The following is a 25,566-nucleotide window of genomic DNA, read 5'->3' as shown; positions in this document are numbered from 1 at the left end:
GAACAGGATGATAACGCTTGTGCTGAGTGACATTCCTCAGAATATGGAAGATCATAAAATCCTGGTTGTCCAAGAGCAGGAAGCATGCTGAAATAGTCTTGCTATCTTAGGCAGTGTTCTTGTTTTCACTGCACACCTACAAGTAGCTTTGTCAGGAGGTTGGTGTGGCTGAACAGGGAGCTTGATGGAGCTCCAATGTGAAAAGGTAGTATAGAAGAGATGGAAGCAGGGACAGGCTACAATGGGATAATTTGGAATAATTAGAAATATTACCTGAGTTTGTAGGAGTAGCAGTAGACACTGATAAAATGGAGGTACTCTAATGTTCATTTCCTATCTCTACCACCAAACTATCCCATGCATCATCTGTGCTTAGGGAAAGGGTCCAAAAAGAACTACCAGCAGTGGATGAGTGTTTAGCTGGGGGTTACTTGAGAGAGTTTGACCAGAAAACACCATGGGAGCAGACAGACCACATCCAAGGTGCCAAAAAAAACCCAAGACTAGATGTCTCTGCAAGACCACTCTATCACATCAGAATAGTTATGGAAATCACGGAAGTTTCCTTAATAACTGGTAATAGGTAAATGTTGCACCGTTTCCTCAGGAAGGCCAAAGACAATCCGGGGAGCTATAAACTGATCAGCCCTGCATTGGCCCCTGTGCAACTTAAAGGATTGGATCTTCTTGGAATGCATTTCTGGGCATATGAAAGAGAAGGTGATCAGAAACAATCAGCATGGATCTACCAAATGTAAATCATGTCTGACTGCCTGATTGTATTTAAGATTCTATGACTGGATTTGTGGATGAGGGAAGAGAAGTGGTAATCATTTACCTCAAATTTAGCAAGGCTTTTGACATTGTCTCCAACAAAATTCTTGTACCCCAGTTGGGATGGATGTTATGGTCTGTATTGCTAAAAATTCATTGATTTGGCTCAGAGGAGAATGGCTGAATGAATTGTTCTCTACCCAGACAGCATTTTCCTGTTTACCTAGTAGAATCCACAGGAATCTAGAGACTGGAAAAGTCCTGTTTAACATCTTTACCAGGTGCTTCAAGGAGGTCATAAAATCCACTTTCCTCAGATTTGCAGATGATACCAAATTGGAAGGAACAGTGAATATGCTGTGGGAAGTGCTACCATACAGAAGAACCTAGGCAGGCTGGAGGAATGGGCTAAGAGGAACCTTATGAAATTCAGCAAGGACAAATGCAAAGTTCCTGTCACCTGGGAATGCTGAGCCCTTCCATCAATACATGCTGAGGGTGACTGGCTTTACTGCAAGGGCTCTGCAGTACAAGGGCTCTCTGGAGAGTCCTGGCAGACAGCACACGGCCTGTGCATCAGGAGTGTGCCCTGTCAGCAAAGAAGGTAATGGCATCCTGATTGTGCTGGAGAGAGCACAGCCAGGAGCTTGTGGGAAGGGATTATGCTCCTGCTCAGCACCTGTCAGACCACATCTAGGCACTGTGTCCTTTTGAGACCCTCCAGGAAAGGCAATGAGAAATTGGAGCCAAGTTTAGCTGAGACTCCCCAGAATGGCTGGAGTCAGAGCCATGTGAGGAGGAGATAAAGGAACTAGATTTATGCAGCCTGGAGAAGAGGTGGCTTCAGGTGAACCTGAGAGCAGCCTGCCAGCACCTATGAGGGTATCTTCAAGAAGACAAAGCCAGTGGTAAGTTAAGTAGTGGAAGGACAAGAAACAGCAAGCATAAATTGAAACAAGAACATTCAGCCTGGGAATAATGGAAAGAAAAACATGTGAAAAAGTTATACTGGGATTGGGTAAAATGGTTTAGGTGTCATACATTAACGGACCGTAAATCGTGAATAGTCAGGCACCATTTCCTATGTTCCTGGCTCCATACACCTAATGTATGAAAGATACTTTACCCACCACAGTGAATTTCCATTGGCTAGCAGTGGAAACCTTAGATGTAGCCCAAATTCTTAATTATAGCAAGCATATTTCTTCTGTAAAACATGGCAATAATATTTCAGTTAGTTAAGGCTCAAGTCTGTGTCCACAAGGCATGGGGCAGGCACCTGCCTGCCAGGTTTCCTCTGTGGTATGGGCTTTTTTATTTGGCCTGGCCTAGGAGTTCAGCTTCTTGGCAGAATTTATTAACTGGGACTAGTGCTGCAGGAATGGGCTGCACAAGCACCTACTCACACTTATTCCTGGCTGGCTGGAACATTGGATATCTCCTGTGCTCCTCTGCTGTCCCTCTTCTCTAGTTAGCAAAGGAACTGCAATCCCAAGTCTGCTTGTTTCAGCTGGCATAGCTCTCCCCAGTGTTCCAATAATACATAGTGGGTAAAAGGCTTGGGTTTGTTTATTTTTTTTTTTTTTCTATTTAAGTAATGATGAAGCTGGTGTGGTAGTAGAGTATGAGGATGGAAGAACTGGGCAGTCCCAGCCTTTCCATTGTAGAAATCCAGCGCAAGTTCCTCACTCACTTCATCATTCAGCCATGGAGCCAGAGGCTGTGATAGTCATTCCTTCCTGTACATGGAGCATAGTCCAGGATTACTCATAATTCATAGTCACCAAAAAAAACCCTAAAGTTTCAATTTAGACATGTATTTCCTGATTTTGAATGTCTTGGAGAGCAGCTGGTCTAATCTAAGGCAGAGCTTGATCCTGCAGCAAAGTATTGCTCCACTTTCACCTTCTCCCAGCTCTGAGTTTTCTCCTAAAGAACAGGAAAATGGTCCATCTGTGATGGATGTAGCATTAAGGACACCTCTAAATTTTGTCAGCCAGTGGTCTCAGTATGGCCCAAGAGTTTCAGAATATGGACCTCCAGTTGGGTAAGCATGTTTTGGTGGTTTCTTGGGTCAGAAGTAAAGAGGAAGTGTGGAGAAGTGATTGTGCCTACCCACAGGGATATTACTATGCCACTTCTGCATGATTGGTAGGAACTGACTTGCTATGAATGAGGCCAGCAGCCTTGGACTTGAACTTCTAAAAGCATTATTTTTTTCTCAAGAAGCTTTTTCTTGAATTAATCATTAATTCTTTATCATTACTCATTAATGCTTCTAAAACCAAAGTGTTCAGCTTAATGAGTTTATTACAGTGGATCCTAAAAAGTGTAATTTTGCCTAGTTTTGAGGAAAATAAATTCCCAGAGAGGGAACAATTCAGGCTGAGTTACATCATGCAAAGTGAACTTGCTTGCCCAAATATTCTCATAGCATAGAAGGGGAGCAATGAAAAGAAATGTGGTCCTACCCCTTTATTCACAGGTCTAAATAGTTTCCTGGAGGGTGTGTAGCAACACAGATAATTTACTGCTGGTAGCAACAGGAGATTTCCTGGAGGAACAAGTGTCAGAGAAACCAGATTACAAGAGTGGTTCTGAGTCACCGAGTCACCTGGGATGCTCCTGTGTTGGTCAATGCTGAGAGGTGAACTTAGAGTCAAACAAGCAGGCAAATGGTTCGGAGAATTTTCCTGTTCAGGGTGAGGTTGAGGACATATGATTGTTTTGTTGCCTTTGCAGAAGGGAGACTTGGAGCTGATCCTCCACATGATGGCAGCTGATGGCAGGTCCAGCTCTTTGTATACCCAGAGGAGGACTGTGTGCACCTGGTGCTCGTGACCTGCAGGGAATGTTGCTGTGTGGTGCTGAGCATCTAGCATTCTCCTTAGCTTCCAGATATCTTTCCTTAATTTTTAGTGTTAGGTGGAAAGGAAAACCTACAGACTTGCATTGTAATGACCCTCAGGTTTCTCTTCAACTCCTTGCTGTGAGGAAAGGCAAACCATGACTAAGCACTTGCTGTGTCTGAAGAAAAAAAGCTCTGTCAGTATTCTCAAAGATATGAAAATGTGATTCTTTGTGGGCATTCTGACATGGACATCTAAGTAGCTAGGCAGTGACAGCAGAGCCTTCATGTTCAGTGCTCATCATTTTTAGTGAGTCCCTCTGAACTGCATGACTAAGTTGTTCAACCACACCTGGAATCTGGGTTCTTGGGGATGAAACCTGTTCTGTAGTTTCTTCCTGTGTTACAAAGGCATGGGTGATTTTAACATTAAACATCAAACATCACTGGTTTCTGAAGTAGGGAGTTAATATGTTCCTAGAATCACTTGTTAAACCAGCAATGCACATGGTATAGCTTATATTACATGTACCTGTTGATAGCCTACAGGAGTGGTGTTGCTTCCTTTACACTGTTCTCTTTGTGCTAGACTTCTGTATGCTTATCACAGATTTTGGGGACTTCAGACACTAGAACTACTGCATCTGTTTTTAGGTTGCCTACAAGCTGTGCAGGCTTGTGTGCCTATGTACAATTAATTCCTCATATTTCAGGCCAGCCTGATGGCCTGGAAACAGAGATAAGTGAGATCTCTCTGCGTAGAATCATAGAATGGTTTGGGTAGGAAGGAGCCTTAAATATCATCTAGTTCAAACCCCCATACTGTGAGCAGGGCCTCTTTCCACTAGACCAGGTTGCTCAGTGCTCCATCCAGCCTGGCCTTGAACACTTCCAGGGACGGGGCATTCACAATTTCTCTGGGCTCACCATCCTCACAGTATGGAATTTATTTCTAATAACTAACCTAAATCTACTCTCCTTCAGTTAAACTCATTCCCCCTTGTTCTGTCACTACATGTCCTTGTAAGAAGTCTCTCTCCATCTTTCTTGTAGGCTCCCTTCAGGTACTGGAAGGCTGCAATTAGGTCACCCCAAAGCCTTTTTTTTTTCCCAGGCTGAACAAAACCAAATCTCTCAGCCTTTCCTCACAGGAGAAGTGCTTCTTCCTGCTAATCATCTTGGTGGCCTCCTCTAGACTTGCTCCAACAGGTCCATCGCCTTTCTCTGACCTTAGAGCTGACAGAGCACTGCAGGTAGGGCCTCACCAGAGCAAAGTAGAGGGACAGAATCACAGGGCTTTGGATGCAGCCCAGGACTGGTTTGGCTTTCTGGTCTGTGAGTGCACATTGCTGGTTCATGTCCAGCCTCCCATCCACCAGCATCCCCAAATCCTGCTGGGCAGGGCTGCTCTCAATCTGTTCATCTGTCACCTGGACTGATTCCAAGGGTTGCCCCAGCTCAAATGCAGCGCATTGCACTTGGTCTTGTTAAACCTCATAATGTTCCCATGGGCCACTTCCCTCATGGCATCCAGATCCCTCTGAATGGCATCCCATCCTTCAGGTGTGTCAACTGCACCACCCAGCTTGGTTCCATCTGTAAATATGCTGAGGGTGCACTTCATGCCCTTGTCTATATCATTAATGAAAATATTAAATAGTGCTGGTCCCACTGCAGAACCCTGAGGGACATCCCTTGTCACTAATGTCCATTGGGACTCTGAGCCATTGACCCTCTGGATCATCCATCCCTCTGGATGCGACCATCTAACCAATTGTTTATCCACCTAACAGTCCACCCATTGAATCCATCTCTCCAATTTAAAAAGAATTTTATTGTAGGGGACCGTGTCAAAAGCTTTACAGAAGACCAGATAAGTGCCTATCAGGCAATATAATTGCACAGACAAATAAAGGAGAGTATAACAACTTCTAAGTTTGAAGTTCGTCCTACTTTGCATGCAAGATTTAACCAAATTACCTCCAGAGATACCTTCCACCTCAAATTATGATTCTAACAAAAGAAGGATTTTTTCCAAGAGATGCTTAAAACCTTTACTCTGAGCTGACTCTGAAGTCATAAGGGAAATTACTGGGACTCCCTGTGCAAGTCAGAGATTAATGAAGGTCATGTTCTTTCTATCTGTGGACTTTGCAAACCACATCAGTACTTTATATACCAATCATCTTACTATTTCTGGAACTGGTGAAATTATATTCACTTCAGCATGCTCTAAATTTCCCCCCAAAATTACACATAGAAATACCAACCCTAAAATGCATGTAGAAATGAAATAAAGATTCACAACTGGCTGGATGCCCCCTGCAGACCTGTGCTGACTTTACAGTCAATGATGACTAAACAGTAGTTACTCTTGCTTAGCCAAGTGATGTGAAGGCTGGATTGAGCCCTGACCCTGGTTTCCTATCCCTGATTTGCTCTCTCTACCATAAATGAATGAGGATGAGTTATTGTATGTACAGCAGGTGCCAGGCACATTCTCTGGCACTTCTATTTCTTCTTCTTGAGGAATTCACAGACGAAGTAGATGGTGACTTGGCACTCAGAGTCGTTCCACTCTCCTGTGCTGAGCATTTCCACACAGTCCTCGTGACCAGCTGGGTCATGTGGCTCCCCTTGCTTCCAGTTACTGTAGTTCTGCAGTGGGCTGTTGTCTGCGTACACAAACTGTCCTTCTCTTTCCATGTCATTCAGCCCAATGAAGGCGCGGAACAGGCCGCTGCTGGAGATGTAGTCAGCAATCAAGGCATTGGTTGCCTCATCTTTAGGCATGGCCAGTGATCCTCCTCTGTCCCTGCAGTGGATCAAGGCTTCTCTGTAATTCTTCTCTTCTTTCACAATGTAATAGAATTTCTCATCTGTCTCCCTGATACCTGCTATAACTTTGAAGAAGAAAAATTGCTTAATGGCATGTCAACAGATGCAGAAGGTTATTCTATTCCAATATGACAATGAGATGATTTTTACATTAGAATTAATAAAAGGGAAGGAGGAAAAGTATTCCCACTACTGTATTTATGATGAATGATAAGGACATGATCAGAGATTGATGTGACTAATGGGTTTGTCAAGCACTTAGCGCACATTAGGACAAGAACTATGCAGTCCTGATTGGCGTGTCTCCTGTGACAGTTGAGTTTTGTTTCCTGGATGTCTAGTATTAATCAACTTAAGGCATGCTAAATTGTCAAATGGCAATGTCTAATTCTGGATCACCCTATTGCTTTGTATGTTCTTGAATATAGATTGTGAAAGAGAGCCCAGGGGTAGAAACACAGGGGTATAGATAGCTTTTCAGGCCCTTTCCATGTAGATGAAAATGAATGTGACTGCTAAGATAAGACATTTTAGATATGGCCTGATATTCAGAGCTGCTGTAGCACTGTGGCATTGACTTGAAAGAAAACTGTGGTTGCTCAGCAACTTTAAATGCAGACCTCTCAACCAGTGAGTTTATAGCCTAGTGAATTAAGTAGTGCCAAGGAGCATGCCTGGGTTGCTGGAAATTGATTGTCTCTGCTAATGGATTGCTGGAGTGGTCCTGAGCAGAGTTTGGCCCAGAAAAATTAACACTCTCACAAACAATTCAAGAGTTACCCCAGGCACAGCTTAGAATGTAGTAGAGGGAAACTCTTTGATAATACATCATTCAGTTTCATAATATTTTTTAAATAGATGGCTGTTGTTCTGTGCTGGATGCCCACAGTGACAAAGAACAGTCTCAAATTCATTTAATTTACTGATACAACACTAGTCCTGGAAGCAGTGGTAGAGCTGTCTCAAAATCACTTTTATGCCAGGAATCTCCCTTCCTTTCAGTGGGGCAATTTGCACTGCCCACCTAACAGCACTGCCTGCAAACGTGCCTTCTTATAACCCATATCCTCGAGTGCTGGTCCCTCATTACAGGAGAATTGTGCATGCACTGAGGGGAACACTAAGAGTACTGAGTCTGCAGCCTTCCTGGGCAGCAGAAAGATCAAGAGGTTCTTATTGCTCTTCCTGCCTCTCTGAAGCCAACTGGCACAAACTTCTGCCTTATATTGCCTGATTGGCCACCAAACCTGAGCAGAATGACAGTGCAGAGGTGGTTAGCAAATCATTCTTTTGCTTTTCATGATGTGTTCTCTTGTGCTGTTGATAACTTCTGTATTTTTTTTGCTTTAGTCATCTGGTCCTTTTATCCTTATATATGTAAGACTGTCTCTTCTTTTAGGTTTTCAGAGTGACTGAAACAGAGGACCCTTTCTCTGGGTCATCTGTGGAGACTTCCATAGAACAACAATGATAGAAGAATAGCAATGATAACTGTTATTGGAGTCAAACAAATCCCATCAAATACATAAGGATCCTTACCATTCTTCACAAACTTGATGGATGTGTTAAGACGAGCAACATTGATATTCAGTTGTCCAACAAATCTGCGGTACCTTCCACAGTCACAGACCGTGCCTGATGCAACACAAAGGATAGAGGATTTACCTATTTAGAAGCATTTGGGTGTGTGTGTGCATGGAGAGTCACCTGTAGCCCTTCTGAAGACCTGGGCTCCACTTATGGAGAGCCAGTCTCACCTTACCCCACTGGCTACACTTCTGTTGATCAAAGTGTTTAATGTTTTGACTCTGTACATTCCCTTGCTAACTGGCTTAAGCAAGTTAATACCAACCCAAATAATTAATATCTTTCAAGCACTGAAGTCTCAGTTAATCTTTTTTTTTTTAAACTGGAATTTGGCTTGCTAGAGGTTTTGTTTGTTCTTTTATTTTTCTCAGAAACAAAATAAGTTGCTGATGGTTTCCCATTAAGCACCAAATGGTCATTTTATATGCAATCTCTTAAAAATAAACACAAGTATACAAGTTCAAGGTGGGTAGCCATTCAAGGTTACTAGGTTTCTAGTTCAGAATCAAATTTTCCTCCTGTAAGCAAATGCATTGCATTAATTTGACAACAGATTATCTTTCTGTCTAAAATCACTTACTTTTTCATCCCAATGCACCTATTAGAAAACTGTTAAAGGGCTTAATTCCTTTGATACTAAGAAACTTTCTTCTAGTATCCAGTTTAAATGCATACGGCTGGCCTGTGTGTTAGTTTTCATGATACCAAATATTGCCCATGAACTTGGGTGGCTTCATATTTTGTGTATGCTGGTGTATTCATAGGAATCAGTCATCTCCCTACACTCTCCTTTGTTTTGTTGAACAAAAACATTTTCAGTTTCTTCCTTACATTTCATCTATTCTCCTTGGGCCTCAATTACATTTCATCTATTCTACTTGGGCATTTCAATCTATTTTCCTTGGGCCTCAACATTTCATGGAATTCCATACAAACCAACCCTGAAATCAAAGATCCATCAGATTTGACCATTCAGCACAGAAGGATGCATAGCATACCTGCTTTTCCTTTTTTTCCTGAAACCCCTGGTAAGCCTTTGGCTCCTTTGTCACCTGAATAAAGAGGGAAATATATTCTCAGATCTCAGACAGTGCATATATCAGGGAAGCATATTCAAAAACCTGTTTAATAATATATTAACAGTGTGCTTTTGATAGGAAGCTCTGATGGACTGTACTGGAAGACATGCCAAGTTAAACAAACCACAATTAATTCTGGTGCATGGAAATGAGAACCCTTTAATAGCTAACTCACTGATAACACAGGCATCTTGTGTGCTGCTGGTTCCTGGTACCACTTACTTTAAATATAAACTGCAAAATGATCCTGAGAGGCTGAAAGCACTCAAGAAATCTTGAAAAGGTGAAGTCAGGGTTCTCTCAGGGGCTGCAGGACAGAGCCCTTCCCCAGGTTCAGTAGCTCCATGGTGAGATGAGGCAGCAGATGTGCTCTAAGCCACTGAATTAATGAATGCAAGAGATTGCATGTGTGGGCACCTACATGGAGGGAGGTCATTAAGGAGCAGCATTTCAGTTCAGTTTATGGAAATGTGATTTATTTGCATCCAACTGCTTTCCCTCTCTTTTGTAAATTATAAAAATGATAAAAATACTTCTCCAAATGCTCTGCTACTGTATAACTGGAGGTGACATGTTCTTTAAAAAATCTCAATTGTGATTTGGATCAGGAACAGCTGGACTTTATCTGAAATTCATGTCAGCTCTTTTATGAATAAAACCTTCAGAGGTCAAAACATAATAATACTTTCTCTGCCTCATTGATGACTGTGTTTTTATGTACTTTTTACTTTATATGGTTATGTTTTTTTAAAGAATCTAGATGTTATCTGTCATTTTAATTAGCAGTGCTTGACACTTGCAAGCTGGAATTCAGGCTTGCTTCATTAAGAACTCCAATGTTTAGTCATAGATTTAAACACTGACTTTTGCTTCCACAAATAAAGAAAATGAGAAAAAAACTGTAAGAGAAATAAACTGTGCATTCAGGTTGAGAGCTTGATTTAAAGGCTCAGAATATTGGTTTACTTTCAGATAAAGAAAAGCAACTTGTGAGATTGTTAATTTTTGTCTCTTTTGGGGATTTAAGACATTTTAGGAGATAACTCTGAGTTTTCAGTTTTCTAGGTACTTCTGAAAATTAATCCCTCAGGTCAAAATATTTTCTTCTTGTCTGATACTGATGCTGACGTGACCCACAGCACTGCAGGTGACAAGGTGTGGCATCCTCAGCAGCAGCAGGACATTGACTTAGGCCTTCAGCATCCAAATCAAAGGCACAAACTTGTCTCAGAGTGTTCAGAGGATTTACTTCACAGGAACTGGATTTCTCCCATTCTCTTTTACCACAAAATCATAGAATAGTTTGGGGTGAAAGTGACCTTTAAAGGTCATCTAGTCAAGCCCCCATGCAATGAGCAGAATCACTTTCAACTAGATCCACCAAAGAGGATTGATGTCATAAGTCATAAAAGAAATTATTTTAGCCAAATTAGTTGGATATATTGCATGAAGAAAATAAAACTAGAGTACTTCAGTTCACTCTCATCACCAATCTTTATGCATAACTTTATTTGGAGAGCATTGGTCGTACCATTATCTAATGTTGCTCCATATCTGGAGGTCTCATAAAGCACATATTTACCTTGAGGGGAAAAACCCCAAGAATGTTCCCAGACCAGAGCTTACCCTTTCCACCAATTGGGCCAATTTTACCAAGCATTCCCTGGTCACCAACATCGCCCCACCAGTCCTTTGTTTCCTAAGAGAAGAAACGAAGAGGAAATGAGTATGGATGGTTGCTGTAATTTCTTTTCTGAGGCACTATTTAGGTCTCTACTGCTGCTGTTTTTCCTGAGTGTGGCCAGTCTCCTGTGTAACAAAAGTGAAGTGAGCACAGCCCTGAGGATATTTGGAAGAGTACAGCCAGATCTCTGCTCCTTTAGGGTACGACAGTAGGACATTGCACAGAACCTTAATAAAATTGCCTGTTCGAACATCGTATTGTCTTAGAGAAAATAGAAACTAAAACTGCTAGTGATGTACTTTACAGTCAAACCCGGCTGATGTCTTTTAGTTTTCTCTACCCCAGGCAAAACACTTTCCTAAGTCCTTACGGCTTTGCTGGGGAGTCCCTTCTCAAAGCAGGACTGCAAATAGGGAGCTACTTAATTTTGCTGTATGTGTTTTCCCAGTCTTCGAGAGCATCAAAAAATCAGGTGTCCTTTTTAATTGATTAATAAATAGTGTTAGTTCTGAAATAGCTGTCTAATGATGACAGGCCAATCTAGGGAATCTCAGTTTGCAAAAGGACTTTAACATCAATAGGATGCTTTGTAAATGATATGATTCCCTGAATTCCTTGTATCTTAGCTGATGTTAATTTTAAGGTAAGAATTGAAATCATTAGAATGCATTTAAAAACAGAAGTTGTTTTTTTATTACAATAATAATAACAGAGTGATTTTAAAGTTTCTATATAAAAGTAAAAACTTTACTGATTAGTCTGAAGCTATAGTCAAGGGAAGGATATATATATATATATACTATATATATACAAGATGCATATCTTGGATATGCATTGTCATTTAAACTCTAAAGATAAATTAAGCTTTCAAATTAGAATATGCAAACAAGGCTGATACGGTCACATCTGGTGCCTCCAAATGATATGCCCAGGTCACACTGTGGATATGGGACATATTTAATTGAGCCAAGTCCTGAAACATCTGCAACTACTTGTTCTCATTCTTGGATGCTGTTTGATTAGAGGAACTTTTTATTTGTGTGTGTATGGCTTTGTTTTGCTTTGTCTGCAGATAATACAGACAACTGAAACCAAATTTTATTGAGCACCCTGATGTATTGCTAGGCAATTAATGCTCAAAATTCAATTTCAACTAAAGGCTAATTTCAGTAAGAGTAATTTTTCTGATTATGTATATGATCTAGGTTTTCTGAATCACACTCATGACAGCCATATATATTTGTCTTAAGTATCAGTAGCAATTGAACCAAGCTGTCTTAAGTATTGTTATGTTTACCAATTAATGTTTGACGGGATTGTGAAATCCACTGGTAGAAACAGGAATGAAAAGCATTAAACACCAATTATATGCATCAGTACAGTTGTGTATAATGATACTGATATCCCAGCAATAGCCAAAAAGCCATCATAAATACCTTTTGGTCCTTTTGGTCCAACCTTTCCTTGTTTGCCTAGTTCTCCTCTATCTCCTTTTTCACCTTCATCCCCTTCCAAAAAAAAACAGTAAAACATCTTGGTCATTTCTCTCAGTGCAGTAAGTATAACTATTCATACAGAAAGAAAAGTTCATGGGTTTTGTTTTGTTTTGTTTTTTTCCCCTACTGACTTCTTTTTATTTCACATTGAAGGCACAGTAGCCATGGGATAAATTTTCAGAAAAGAGATCAGGAATCTGACCATCATTATGAAAAATTAAAACTTTCCCTTTCAGAGAGACTGTTGCAACATGAAGATTATACGACAGCAATTCCTACTCCTACACTTTAAGCATTATTAGCTATAAAGCAGATAAATAAACGAATCTTTTGGTATTGGGAAACTTGAGCACACAGGGGCAAACTGCCAAGGGAGGCAACAGGTGTTTATTAATTGTTCCTAGTGATGCCATTCCTAATGACTCTGTGTTCAGGGTATGCAGATGCGTTCGGAATGAGAGGGGGAATGCAAATATGTTGAAATAGATCTTGACATAGGCCTTGGCACTTAATATGACACAATTCTTGCCTTCATTTTTTGACCGATGGCATTTGTATGTTAATACAAGAAACTTGTTTTGCAATTACTCCAATGCTTGATTTTGAAAGGTCATACACAGAGTATCTGTAAGAGGCAAAATCATTGCAGTTGTTATGGTAAGTGCAGAGATTTCCTCTAAATGCAATTGAGACCCTATTACACAGGTTCCTGTATAGTTCTCTGTTGGAAGACAGTCTCTCACTGTGCAGCGTATAGTGTAAAGGGTGCAAGGCAGCAATGAGTCAGAAGGAAATGTTACTTCCTTCCACAAGTAGCCTACAATGCTGGGCAGGCAAAGCAGGCAGGCGGGAAGGAGGGAAGGAAGGAAGGAGGGAAGGAAGGAAGGAGGGAAGAAGGAAGGAGGGGAAGGAAGTGGAAGGAGGGAAGGAAGGAAGGAGGGAAGGAAGGAAGGAGGGAAGAAGGAAGGAGGGAAGGAAGGAAGGAGGGAAGGAAGGAAGGAGGGAAGGAAGGAAGGAGGGAAGGGACACACAACTCGCCTGCACCAAAGGGCCATCACTGAACATGGGCAGCCTTCCAGAGCCTCTCCCATTGTTCCCTGCCCGTGCTGGCAATGAGCCTTGCTGTGCAGTGGGAAGCAGTGCCACAGCCTCTTGGCTCAGCCAGGATCTCACGTGGTAGTGGCAGCCAGTTGTGTCTGTGCCTGCTGCCCAGAAGGGGAGAAGGCTGTCGTTCCGTGTATGGAGAGCCAAGAGAGGGAAGTGTGTCTGGATGTCAGCCAGAGAGGTGAGGACAGAACAGCAGTATGTGACAAGACCAATAACCTGTTCTCACCAAGGGTGGTGCCTGCAGCCCCAGCAGAAATTGTTCAGGGAACTGAGGTGTACTGAGGGTGACTATGACCCAGCCAGCCACTTCCAGTCTCTCATAGCAATGGTTTCAATGCTTACCTGAGCCAAGCACTGCATCCCTTCCCCTCATGAACAGCCACTAGTGATTCTTCCCTCCACCAATTAACGTTGTGCCTTTTAAACCAATTTATACCTTTGGCCCTTATAATAAATATCCTGTGGCAAATAGCTCAATGATTTTTTTAATGGTCTGGGGAGAAAGTACCTTCCCATGGTTGCTTTAAGGCTGATCATTACATTGGTCTCATTTTTTCTGAAAAATACTGCCCATTCATTCCTGATTCTCCTCTCCTCTCCTCTCCTCTCCTCTCCTCTCCTCTCCTCTCCTCTCCTCTCCTCTCCTCTCCTCTCCTCTCCTCTCCTCTCCTCTCCTCTCCTCTCCTCTCCTCTCCTCTCCTCTCCTCTCCTCTCCTCTCCTCTCCTCTCCTCTCCTCTCCTCTCCTCTCCTCTCCTCTCCTCTCCTCTCCTCTCCTCTCCTCTCCTCTCCTCTCCTCTCCTCTCCTCTCCCCTCTCCCCCTCCACCTCCCCTTCCCTCTCCCTCTGCCTCTCTTTCTAATTTCTGAAACAAATAAAAATAGAACCCAGGAAAGAAAGTCAATATCCAAGTCGAGTAGCTGTGATTACTTTCTAAAGATGTTTTATTCCTGTCTCAGTTTCAACATTCTGAACCACTGAAAGATCCAATGACTTTTCCTGAGGGACTTTGGAACAAGATTTTCCCACCTAGGGCTGCTGGAGTTGAAGCTACGTTGTCCTGTATGGACCATCAGCCTGAGAGCTGACAGGGGAGAGGAGTGAAAGGTGTGGCACAGTTTGTTCTGGAGATTTCCAGAGGTCAGGGAGTGCCTCGACTTTTATTAAAACCTGATGTGATCCAAATTTTTGCTTAAGACCTCTAAAAATCTAAGGGAGAGGGAAATAAGTTAAGTTCCCTCACCTGTTTCATCTTGGTGTAAAGAAGCCTGCCACATTCTCTCTTACTTTTCATATCCAGGAAAATGGGAAGAACAGTAATTTTTAAGAGAGGGTAATCCTGCTTTTCTCCCCAGCTGTCAACTGAGAATAGGTAGGCCATTACAAAACAAAGGTAGAAACAGACAGTATTAGTTAGTGATACCATTTTATTGTTAATTCAAGACTAGATTAAGCCCAGTACCTGCTCATATGGTACACGCTATGTCCTCCTTTAGCTGCCGTGTGCTGCGATCTCAAATTTTGGCACGAAATGTGAACTCTTGGGTTGTGCCTCCCTCTTGTGGTCTTGCTGTGATTTGAAACCAGGTAGGAGAGCCTGTGAGAGGTTGGCTGACTGTTTTGGGCAGGGTTTGAGTTGGTTTTATTTCTAGTTTACCATAAGTATCCCTCCCTTTCCTCTAAGACTTCATGTGGACTAGCCATCCCACTGCACTAGCCACCTGTTTTTTTTAATCTTCCAGGACAAAAATCTGTCCTGCTAGTACTCCAGACTGGGTTTTTGAGTTCTGTAGTAGTGTGCTCTGTGCAACACAAATTTTTTGATCCCTGACCTCAAATGCTTGTTTTCTCTACCTAGAGGTTAACCTCTCCTTTGTGCTGCTTTGCACTTGGGGCAGTGTCAGGTTAAATTTTAACCTAATTAGCAGATTGTCACTTTAAAACTGTGGTCTCAGGGATGTCAGATAATATACTGCACTGGCATTTGAAGCATGGGTGAAGAAGCACTTGGAGTCATTAACCGAAGTAAGACTATTTCTCAGCCTTGTTATTATTTCCTCAAGCTGATTGGTTTCTTGTGTGTCACAGATATGAAATACCAGATTGCCAAAAGATACACCTGAAGCAGTAAATTACTAGAATCTCCCAGCTTGGGACTGTGCAAGGCAGAAAAGCAGAAGCCATAAGAAGTAAGTAAATTTTGCAGCCATTAGAAAATTTTAATTGTAATTGAGAGGGAACCACAGACCTTCTGTAAACAAGCTCAGGAAAATGCTGAAGATCTAATTACCAGCAGGATTTTTAGGCAGTTGAAAGGGGCTCTGTCTTTTTTGGAGTTTGACTAAAAACCACTAAATAACTAAATGTTGAGAGGTTACCTTTGGTAAGAATTTAATTAGTAAGAATTTACTGATCTTGAAGTGACTTAGATTTCCCTGCTGAATCTTTTGTAGGCAGTTTATCTGGTTTGTATTCTTGAACGTAGGATGTTTTCAAGTTCATAAATATTGTTCACAGGTATTTAATGACTGTCCAAGTTTTGTAATCAAGGGCTGACCATGGCTCTTGGATAACCTGGGTGTAATTCCTGGGGGTTTCAGAGCCCATGTTTATCTGCATCAGGCTGAGACCATGCCTGCAGGCTGTCTGAAGGCTTAAGCTGAGAGGAGACTCTGAACTGGGCTTATGCATGAATACCTCTCAGCACATTTGGAGCTGTCCTAAGAGACCCCCTGGGACCACTTTGTCAGGTGTGCTGGTGTGCCAGGGCCTCAGGTCAGCTCCAGTTCCCATCTCCTGAGCAAAAATACTACAGAAATGTTAATGCTCTCTCATCCTCTCTTTTGCAGGTGTGTCTCCCTCCAGAATCCAGGACATGCCCACCCTTTCAAATAATAGAAACATCACTTATGCTGGGCTACAGCACAGTTGTCCTCCTACACCAGATACTCTAAATTGAAAAAAATCCCACTACCAGCCAAAGAGTCTTTGAAAAGCCCTGGGCCCAAGGACTAATTTGCTTTCCATACAAAGGCTTTGTATGGAATTTGTTACATATGTGACACGGTTCTGCTGAGCTCCATTTTTCATGCTCTTAGTCCCACCTGAGGTGGCAGATGGACCCTCCCCACCTCCAGAGACTGAATGTGAAGAGTATAGGTGATTTCTGCCTCTCCTGGGCATTCTGCCTCTCCTTATCCAAACTAAATGGATAAGGAGATGAGCATAATTCTGAAGCCTTGAGAACCCTAGAGGAACAACTGAATGCCTGCCCTCCTGGAAGAACCCCACAGATAGCCACAGGATTTGCTGTGTAGCTTGGGACACGGAGTGACCCTGAGCAGGAAGAGCCTTTGCAGCACTTGGGCCTGCACAATATCTACCGAGAGGGTTTGTCACTAGAGGGAGTCACAGACTTTAAGAAATAAGAAAACACAGCCCAGTTGGTATTTCCAATGTATGCACACGTCACAGTTATGTCAATGGAAAGACTCAAAATTTCCTCTGATTTCACTTTCAGTGTCTTTTAGGTTCTTAGCAAATTTCCCATAAGAGTGTGCATTCTTGCTTTCATATGCATTTGGCTAGTGAGGAAGGATTTCTTGACATCAGCTGCCTATCTGACGTGATGCTCCCTTCCCTGTCCTTCCTCCTCCCCTCAGTTCCCAGCACTGTCCTGTATGCCTCCCTTCCCTCTGCCTGATGTTGTTCACCCTATTTTGAAGAAATTCATCTCCCTAAACAGAGGACTATCAATGAGGCAGATACACAAATTTACTGAGTGGGCTGAAGCAGCTCAGTGAAGAGCCTGGTTTGGCCAGAGCCCTGTGCTGACAATGCTGAGATGGTGGGTTCAATCCCTAGATGGGCCATTCGTGTAAGAGCTGGATTCAATGATCTTTGTGGGTCCCTTCCAACTCAGAATATTCTGTGAGTCTGTGAAATAGCTGAGCCAGCACAAGGTGAAGCGGGGACCACATGGTCAGAGTGGAAGAAAAAGAAGATGTTTGGCCTCCCTTTTTTGTCAGAAAATCTGAGAGTTGAGTAGTATGTTCAGCTGTAGTGTGAAACTGCACTCATGGTCACTTTCCCAGGTGTCCTGCAGGAACATGCAGGGCTCTTACATATGCAGCATTCTTACATAGATTATCTTTCTTCACCCAGGTTCAAATTACACAATACAAGCCCTTCCCTTGTAAAATAAAAAGAATCTTCAAAAAAAAAAAAAAAAAAAAAATTCTCTGATTGCTTTTCTACTTATAAATGGGACTTCATTAGAAATACCCCCCTCTCTTATTGCATTGCATGAGGCATACCCAAGCCATCAGTAGGCTCAGTGAACCTCTGCTGACTTGTATTATTTGAAAGTGTGGACTTTTGTGCATTAATGGAATATACATTATTTCTTTAATAACACAGAAATAATTTCAATAATTCTTGATTCTCCTTTTACTTGGTCCGCCTGATTTGATTTTCCCAGCCTCTTGCGCTGCCATTCATATATGATCTCAGAGACCCATGAATTATGGTGGCTTCAGTGAGGAATCAGACTGCCATAGGTAAGAAATACAGACCCACTATCTCTTGAATTTATGTATTTAAGTCCCCTGAGCCTTGTAGCTCAGGCTGATAATTTCCAGAAATTTACTGTGTGCTAAAATGAGGAATTCTGGAAGCCATGAAAAACAGAATTATGTATTGAAATTAAAGGACTCTTCAGATCAAAAGTGAGGCACTAAGAGGGAAATTTAGTTATAGATTTGAACAGCTATAGGATGTGGTAAGGCATTTTATATTTTTGGAAGGCAACGTGGATAGCAGCATATCTGGTTTCTGAAAGAGTTTCAGATTTTCCAGGAGTGGAACTGCGTAAGCACAATTAAAGCTGAGAGATGGACAGCTATACTGGTGACCACAGTAAATGCTATTTTGAGGTACCAGCCAATGTCACAGAGTTTATAAGCACCATTTTTCAGAAATAATGATAAGGAAACATTTTACATCTAAACTGCTATGGGAAACTCCTGGTGCTCTTCAGATTTCATCTCGTTCCAGTCTCTCAACCTGGATCTGATTCAAGACGTTCAAAGTTTTTGTGTCTGGATTTCAAAGAAGATGAACTGGGATCAGGGACAAATAGCAAGATCTAGAGCCAGTCTTCTGAAGTGTTGAGATCCCATAAATCCATGTGAAACCAGCTTCTGCAGTGCCAGCCCCTGCTCACATATTTAATGGGAGTTCAGAAGTCAGTTTTGGGTCGTCCTCTGCTTATTTCTACCCTCATGTTGTTGCTTACTGATTTACTCAGAGCAGGTCAACTCCTGTCTCATCTATGTCAACACTTAAAACTTCCTCTGCAGATCAGAGCTTGCAGTCTCCAGGGGAGAGCACGCTGGAGGAAAGGACAGAGCTGGGACACCCCTCAAATGCAGAGGGGGCAGAGCCTGATCCTCCTGATGCTGCCAGGGCCACAACAGCTGGTGCCTTTGCTCTCACTGTGTTAGCTGCTGCCTCCCCGCAGTCTCAGACCCTTTCTCAGCAGCAGCAACAGCCAGCCTGCTTTGCTTCCAGGCTTGGAAGGGTAGAAAGTCAGCAATAGGGCCATGACTGCTTTTGCTAGGCCAATAACCTGGCTGCCCTGTTAAATCCATTGTTTCATTTATGCTTCATTTCTTGGCTCTCTTTGGATTCAAGTCAATGAAGTACAAAATATGGTCATTACTGCCCCAGTTACTCAACTGTGAATCAGTGTTAGCTGATGTAAGATGTAAGTTTTCAGAGTTCCTGTGCCACAACAGCCCAGCTAGGACCAAGTTGTTCCTAATATCTCAGGTCAAACATCAAAAATCACTAGTTACGAACACTGAAAATCTCTACTTGTGAATTTTTTTTTCTTCTTTTCTTTTCTTTTCTTTTCTTTTCTTTTCTTTTCTTTTCTTTTCTTTTCTTTTCTTTTCTTTTCTTTTCTTTTCTTTTCTTTTCTTTTCTTTTCTTTTCTTTTCTTTTCTTTTTTCTTTTTTTTTTTTTTTTTTTTTTTTTTGGGGTGGGGGGAGGGCAGGGGATAAGAGGGGTAGGGGTGTTCCTAGGGAATCCTAGAAAATGCCTCACACATTTCTGTTCTTAACTACCATATAAGCCAGCTGGCTGTGTACCTCAAATCTTTTTTCAGGAAGGCGGTACAAGACAGCCATTGCAGTGGGCTCTTTTCATTGAAAATAATCCCCTCTCTTTAAGAAGAGACCTGAGTGTTGCTTAGAAAAGGAAATGGAGAAGAGTGCCAACATCTGCCTCTTTTTAATTTTCCATTTTTTCTGGAGTGCCCATTTGGCAAATTTCTTTGCATAATTCTTGGCAAACAAGCTTCAGGTTTCATTTGCTTATCCCAGTGAGGGGAATCAGCAGCTGGGGGGGACAGCAGCACCTGGTGAGCACCATGTGAGCCACCAGAGGTGGGGCTGGAACCCGCAGAGTTTGCTGCACCGGGCACTGGAGCTCAGACACACTGCTGTCCTTGCAGCACAACCTGCAAACCTGACAGGACATTCACTGCATTCCTCCTCTTCCTGGGAGACTGCAGTCTTCCAGAGTATTTTCTAGCTCTTACTGTTGTACACAATGGCCTCTGGTTTTGCCTCATGCTTTCTGGGATTTGGTGGGGCTGTCATAGGCAGTTTGGAGATTTTTCTGGTAATCAGCCTGCCATTACCCTTTTTTCATCCCACTGCTCTTGTCATACTTCTCTTGTGACATCTCAGATTTGAGCATAACAAAGAGATGTTTTTGAAGGGGAAGAATATGGCATGCACAAAGTAACTTGGACAAGTTACATGTGGATTGTGTAAGTGGCCTATCTTCACAACCGTTCTTGAACAGGTGATTTTCAGGGTGAGCATGTGAAGAGGTTGAGAGCTTGCTCCTGTAGCAACTGTGAATGCCTAGAGGATTGAGTCATGCAGCCTCCACTAGTGCAGACAGTAAAGGGTTATAAATTCTGAACTTTCCAAACCCCTCCACTTCTCCCTCAGTGCTCTCCTCTGCACTGTACTGTGATGGAAACAGCAGTATCTATCTCTGCTGCATAGGACCAGGGTCCATCCACTGGTAGCACACAGATCTAGACTATAGGATCTAGACTATAGGAGAATTTATGCCTTGCACTGGGATAGGCAAGGTGGGACACTGTAGGAAGTCTTACAGCTATTGAAGACCTTTTAATTCCTTGCATTTCTGGTTGCTTTGGCCCATTGACACTTCCATGTTCTCATGGAAGGAGGAAGTTGCCCCAAGAGGAATCTAGCCTGTGGTGGTAGAAACAGCTGGTCAACATAGTGTGTGAGATCAGCACCTCTGTCTTCTGCAAGCACCACCATGTTTTACCATAGCTGAGATGCCGAGCAGGTGGAGGTGAGGGGGTAAAACTTGTTCAGGATGAGTCAAAACCCATTTCTAAGAGAACAGTGGACAAAGGGACATGAGAGATGTAGCACAGGGTATAAAAAATACAGCAGCAAAAGTCAGAGGCTTGTCCATTATCACACTTAGAGTTTAAACAGCAAAGTTCTGCCTGTGGTTGTGGTCATAAGCTTGGGATCATGTGCTCTGAGTCATAGACATAAGATGGATGAAGGAAAACTGACAGCAGGACAGACTTTCTTCAGGCATATTAGGTAAGCATGTTTCATCCTTGGCTACAAGGGATGTCTGAGAAGTAACAGAGTAGTTCATACACTCAGCCTGCTTGGTCTTTAATTGCCCAGATGACTGGAAGTTAAAACAACCAGCGCCGTTAAGGACTACTTGTAACTGTCCTGGGTTAGCTCAGCTCTGGTAGGAACTGAAATTAATCGTATAGGATCATATCACATAGTCTCCAAAATGTATTTGACGACCTGCAGTGGATATGAGCTAGTAATTTGGAGGTGATTTATACTCAATACTCCTTCTACCAGTCATAGATCTTGGCGATGGTGATCTAAAGCAGTAGATTTAGCTGTGCCAATAAACTGCTGGTCTCATCTTGATGTCAGCCAGGAAGCATAGGACTGGTAATGATTAAATCCTGATTTTCTCAGTACTCCACTTACAAAGAACAATGATATCTACCCTTTAAATGCTCCCTATACAAGGTAGACCACAGAAGCCATCTGGCATCCCAGCTACTCTGTGTTGTCACGAGACTCCCTCATTAGCCTTGTGACTTGTTAAACACAATTCTGTCAAACTTTGTTCTCCAGCCTGCCGTTACTTAGATACTAACTAAACCAACACCCACTAGCTCCCTTGGGGATCATTACATCTCTCTGCATATATCTGTGGCAGCAAATATTTAAGCTTGGATTGTAATCATAAAGAAATTAATTTTCTGATTAAAAATGGTCCTTTAAGCAACATGCATTTGAATAATCCATCATAAAAACAAATGAATCTATAGCAGTGCTCTTGACTTGATAATATTTTTCTGCTTTAAATTTAAATCAGCTGCATATTTTCCTCTCAGTCTGTAGCCTATAGAAAAATAGAATGAATTACTAAAAAGAAAGCCATAGTTTGAAACTGCAATAGCCATGGTGTGGAATATATATTTTAGATCTGTCACTGCAAGATAGATTTGTATGTCATGGACCTAATAAGATACCCTTCAGGCAATTCCACTGACTTTTTGAGTTCTGTAGTAGTGTGCTCTGTGTCTTACAGAAAAAGTAAGTTAATGCAGAAAATTTGGTTTCAGATATTTGCAAAGTGTTTTGAAGATTAAAGAGCTGTACATGTCAGAGTTGATCTAGTTCTTGTTGAAATTTGTAGCAAAGGTCCTGTTTAATTCAACAGGAGCTATTGGATCAGGTCTGATGAATATAGCAGAGATGTATTTACAAATAAACATTTGAAAATAATGGTAGTTTGGTCATTTTAAATATTGTACATCTCTCCCTACCTGTAGATGCAAAGCAGACCGTTAACAGTTCACAATAGGTACTTTTGAACAAGTCCCTCAGTTTGTATCTGTTAGCTGTTTTCATTGTGTGATGAGCACAAGAATTAACAGAAGATTTGTGTAGCTGAAGAAAGATGCAAAAAGACACCTCTAACTTATATGAAAATATGTGACACTGTTCCGGAAACTAAAGAAATGAAAATTTAAATCTCCTTTCTTCATTTCCCCTCATTGCAGTTACAGTTACAGTTTACTAGATGTTTCTAAGATCTGCAATATTTCACATCTTTCATGCCCAGCCCATGCCACAAGCCCTCCATGTCCCTATTGATAAAAAATCAGCCTTTATCAATACCAGTCTCAGCATTAGCAACCTGATAATTCCTCACCTTTTGGTCCAGGTAAAATTGTGTGTGTTGAGCAGACATCTGTTGTAGGTCGATTATCAACATCAAAACCAAAAATCTGAATTTGCAAGATAAAAAACACTACAAGGGTCCCATACTTTGTTAGCTGTTGTTCTTTCTTGCTGCTCATCCTTGCAGTTTCTCAGGAAATGCCTTTCGTTGTTACAGTCTTAAGAAATGCAGCTGACTCAAAAATAAATGCTTCACTAACTGGAGCAGTGGAAAGCTTGAGAGCTACATGCAAGAACAGCTAAATAAAGTGAAGAAAGGAGTTTGACAATGCTGTAGTTATTTCTGTCCTGCACATTATCCAGGATATTTATTTAACACTGACAGCTGTTTATTCCAATTTATCTCTTATCTGAGTGAGACATTTAGCTGCTTTTGCCATGGAAAATTTCTCCAACATATGGGAATATCTCTCTTGTAATTTTTTTGCCTCTCGGCACTGATTCTTCATGCCCAGCATTTCACTTACTCAAGGGACAAAAGATTTTAGTATTGTATCCAAGTGTGTACTAATTAGTTATAGGATACATTTGGCTGGTTGTGTGCTGGAAGGGTAATGCAGACTTCATATAACATGTAGAGATACATTTCCATAAAAGCTTTCCACCAAGGAGACTGTTAGTGACAACAGACAAGCTGTCAGTCCACCGTGGGTGGAAATCCCTGGTGCTATATCTCACCTTTTGGGTGTCAGGTACCCACAGCCCCCAGAGTAGCAAATGAAAAGTTGACATTATCCATGGGTGTTTTAGCCTGAAACCCACAAATGATGGGTTTATGCATGCAGGTAGCTCCACAATGCTAGCCCCAAGCCCAGATCGTGTCGGTAGACAGAGTACAGAAGGGACAAACTTCAGGACGGAAGACACAGAACAAGATGAGCTTGAATGACTGCATCACCTTCTCCCATATCACTCTTCCCACGCACTGGGAGAGGCCATATATCAGGACAGTGGTGTAGCATAGATCCCAACATTATTTTTGGCTTGTCCAGAGGAAACTCCAGCTGGTTTGAGTCCTGAGGTAACCTTCAGGTGTTCAGCTGGCTGCTGGGACCCTGAAACCAGTGTAGGGTGGAGGAACAGGTTGCATGCATCCTTCCTTTTGGAAGGAGCTATGACAGACACATACCTGTGTGCTATCCCTTCTAGAAAAAGCTGTAGCTTTCTCTTAAGGAGAGCACAGTGACCAGGGATAGGAAGATGTTCAAGGTAGCCTGGCAGAAAAGAATGGGGAGATGACTATTTGTAATATTTCCAGGAATTTTGTAAACTTCTGGTTTCTCACACAATGAGATAGCTACTAAAAAAGCTGAACAAGGCTTTTGAGCTATGTAGTGTGTGAGAGGGTGTTTGCTTTCCATCTTAGGAAAAGAAATGTATTTCCTATGTTAATAGCTTTTGAGAGGCTTTCCTCATTATTTAAGAGAGTATTTGGTTCCCTAGTCCTGTGTTTCAGCCTTTAGGCTGCAAAATTAGATTTAATGGATCGGAAAAGTTAGTAAATACAGAATAAGTAGCAGTACTGATGTAAAAGCAAATACCTTTACTTAAAGTCTGAAGAAAGGCTCTGACTTCAGGCTTTCATGTGTAATAAAAGGTTGGCCAAAGTCCCAAGAAGGGTCAAGATACTCCTCTCCCTTTTTCTTTCTAGCCTGTTCACAGACTGTCCCCCTTTCCAAAATACTTTTTTTTTTTTCTTGTTAAACTGTGTACAGTGTTTTTCAGAAATAAATAGTGGTCTCTGTCCATCTAACATACCCCCTCAAATGTGGCCTTGATAATGGGTACACACAGTTAGAGGGGGAGGAAAGACAAAGCCAGGATTATAGTTGAGTAGAGTCATACCAGAAATAAACTTGTTCCTCTGTGATTTGCATTGGGCACTGTGCCTTTGACTTGTACACTGTTAATCTGTTTTATTTAACTTTTTCATCTCTTCACTTTCCATTTTGTGAGCAGAAGGTCAATGTAAGAGCAAGAATAGAGAGCGTAGGAGTGGGAAGCTAGTGCACTTAGTGTTGGAGGAGGCATTTTGGGAAATGTTGCCAAACTGACATGAATGATGCTATCTGTTCTATGGTACTGAGAGACTTACAGTGACTTGTTTGTTATTTATCAGGGGTAAAGAGGGCTAAAGTGTAAATGAGAGAGGAAATCATTTGTTTAACTACTTAAATTACTATCCGGGACTAAGCAGGGAACATTTTTCTGACAGTGGTGTGATCATTTACAAATGTTTTCAGTCCACATTAGAAAATAAATCAAGACTCTACTCTTCCCCAGCCCCCACCTCCCACCCCCACCCCACCTTCCCTGGCAGTCACAAGCCCCCTGAAAATACTGTGAGAAATTAGATTTAATGGATCTGAAAACTTGGTAAATGAAAACACTTACTCAAAATGTATGAGATCCAGGTTTTAATTATTTCTCTGCCTAGTTCAAACCAGTGCTTGCAGTAGAGCCTTAAGGTTATATTGCTTTATTACAAGGGTGTGTGCTAATCAGTTATGTCTTCCCATGTGTTGGACCAGGAATGCTGTCCTGGAGCTAGAAAACCTGCCTTAACAGGCAATCCATCAAAACTGACGTACTACCACAAAAGCTTGGGTTTTGGCAAATCAATATTTATCAAACCAGCTTCACTGAAAAATCTTCAAGCAGCTTCATTGCTGAGGGAGATTTAATGAAGCAGAGTGCCTATTGTGCATGTTAATTCTCATTGAATCAGGCTTAAAAAATTACTGTAGGCAAGGAAGAATAACAAACTAGGCCACATCATCCAGACATAAAAGTCACAAAACAAATG

General features: G+C 41.9%; 1 protein-coding gene across 1 annotated transcript; it reads right to left on the bottom strand.

The window, feature by feature from the left end:
* Positions 1-3,234: 3,234 nt before the first annotated feature.
* On the bottom strand, positions 3,235-22,988 carry COLEC10 (collectin subfamily member 10). The gene is given in 7 exon segments (XM_053981417.1): positions 3,235-6,525; positions 8,000-8,095; positions 9,046-9,099; positions 10,753-10,807; positions 10,809-10,825; positions 12,247-12,318; positions 22,732-22,988. Coding segments are annotated over 7 exon segments (834 nt in total). The 5' UTR covers positions 22,880-22,988; the 3' UTR covers positions 3,235-6,133.
* Positions 22,989-25,566: the final 2,578 nt, after the last annotated feature.

The sequence above is a fragment of the Vidua macroura genome, chromosome 1 (genome assembly GCF_024509145.1).
Source record: "Vidua macroura isolate BioBank_ID:100142 chromosome 1, ASM2450914v1, whole genome shotgun sequence".
Classification (NCBI taxonomy): Eukaryota; Metazoa; Chordata; class Aves; order Passeriformes; family Viduidae; genus Vidua; species Vidua macroura.
The sequence above is the reverse complement of the archived record's forward strand: the minus strand, read 5'-3'. Positions and strand labels throughout refer to the sequence as shown.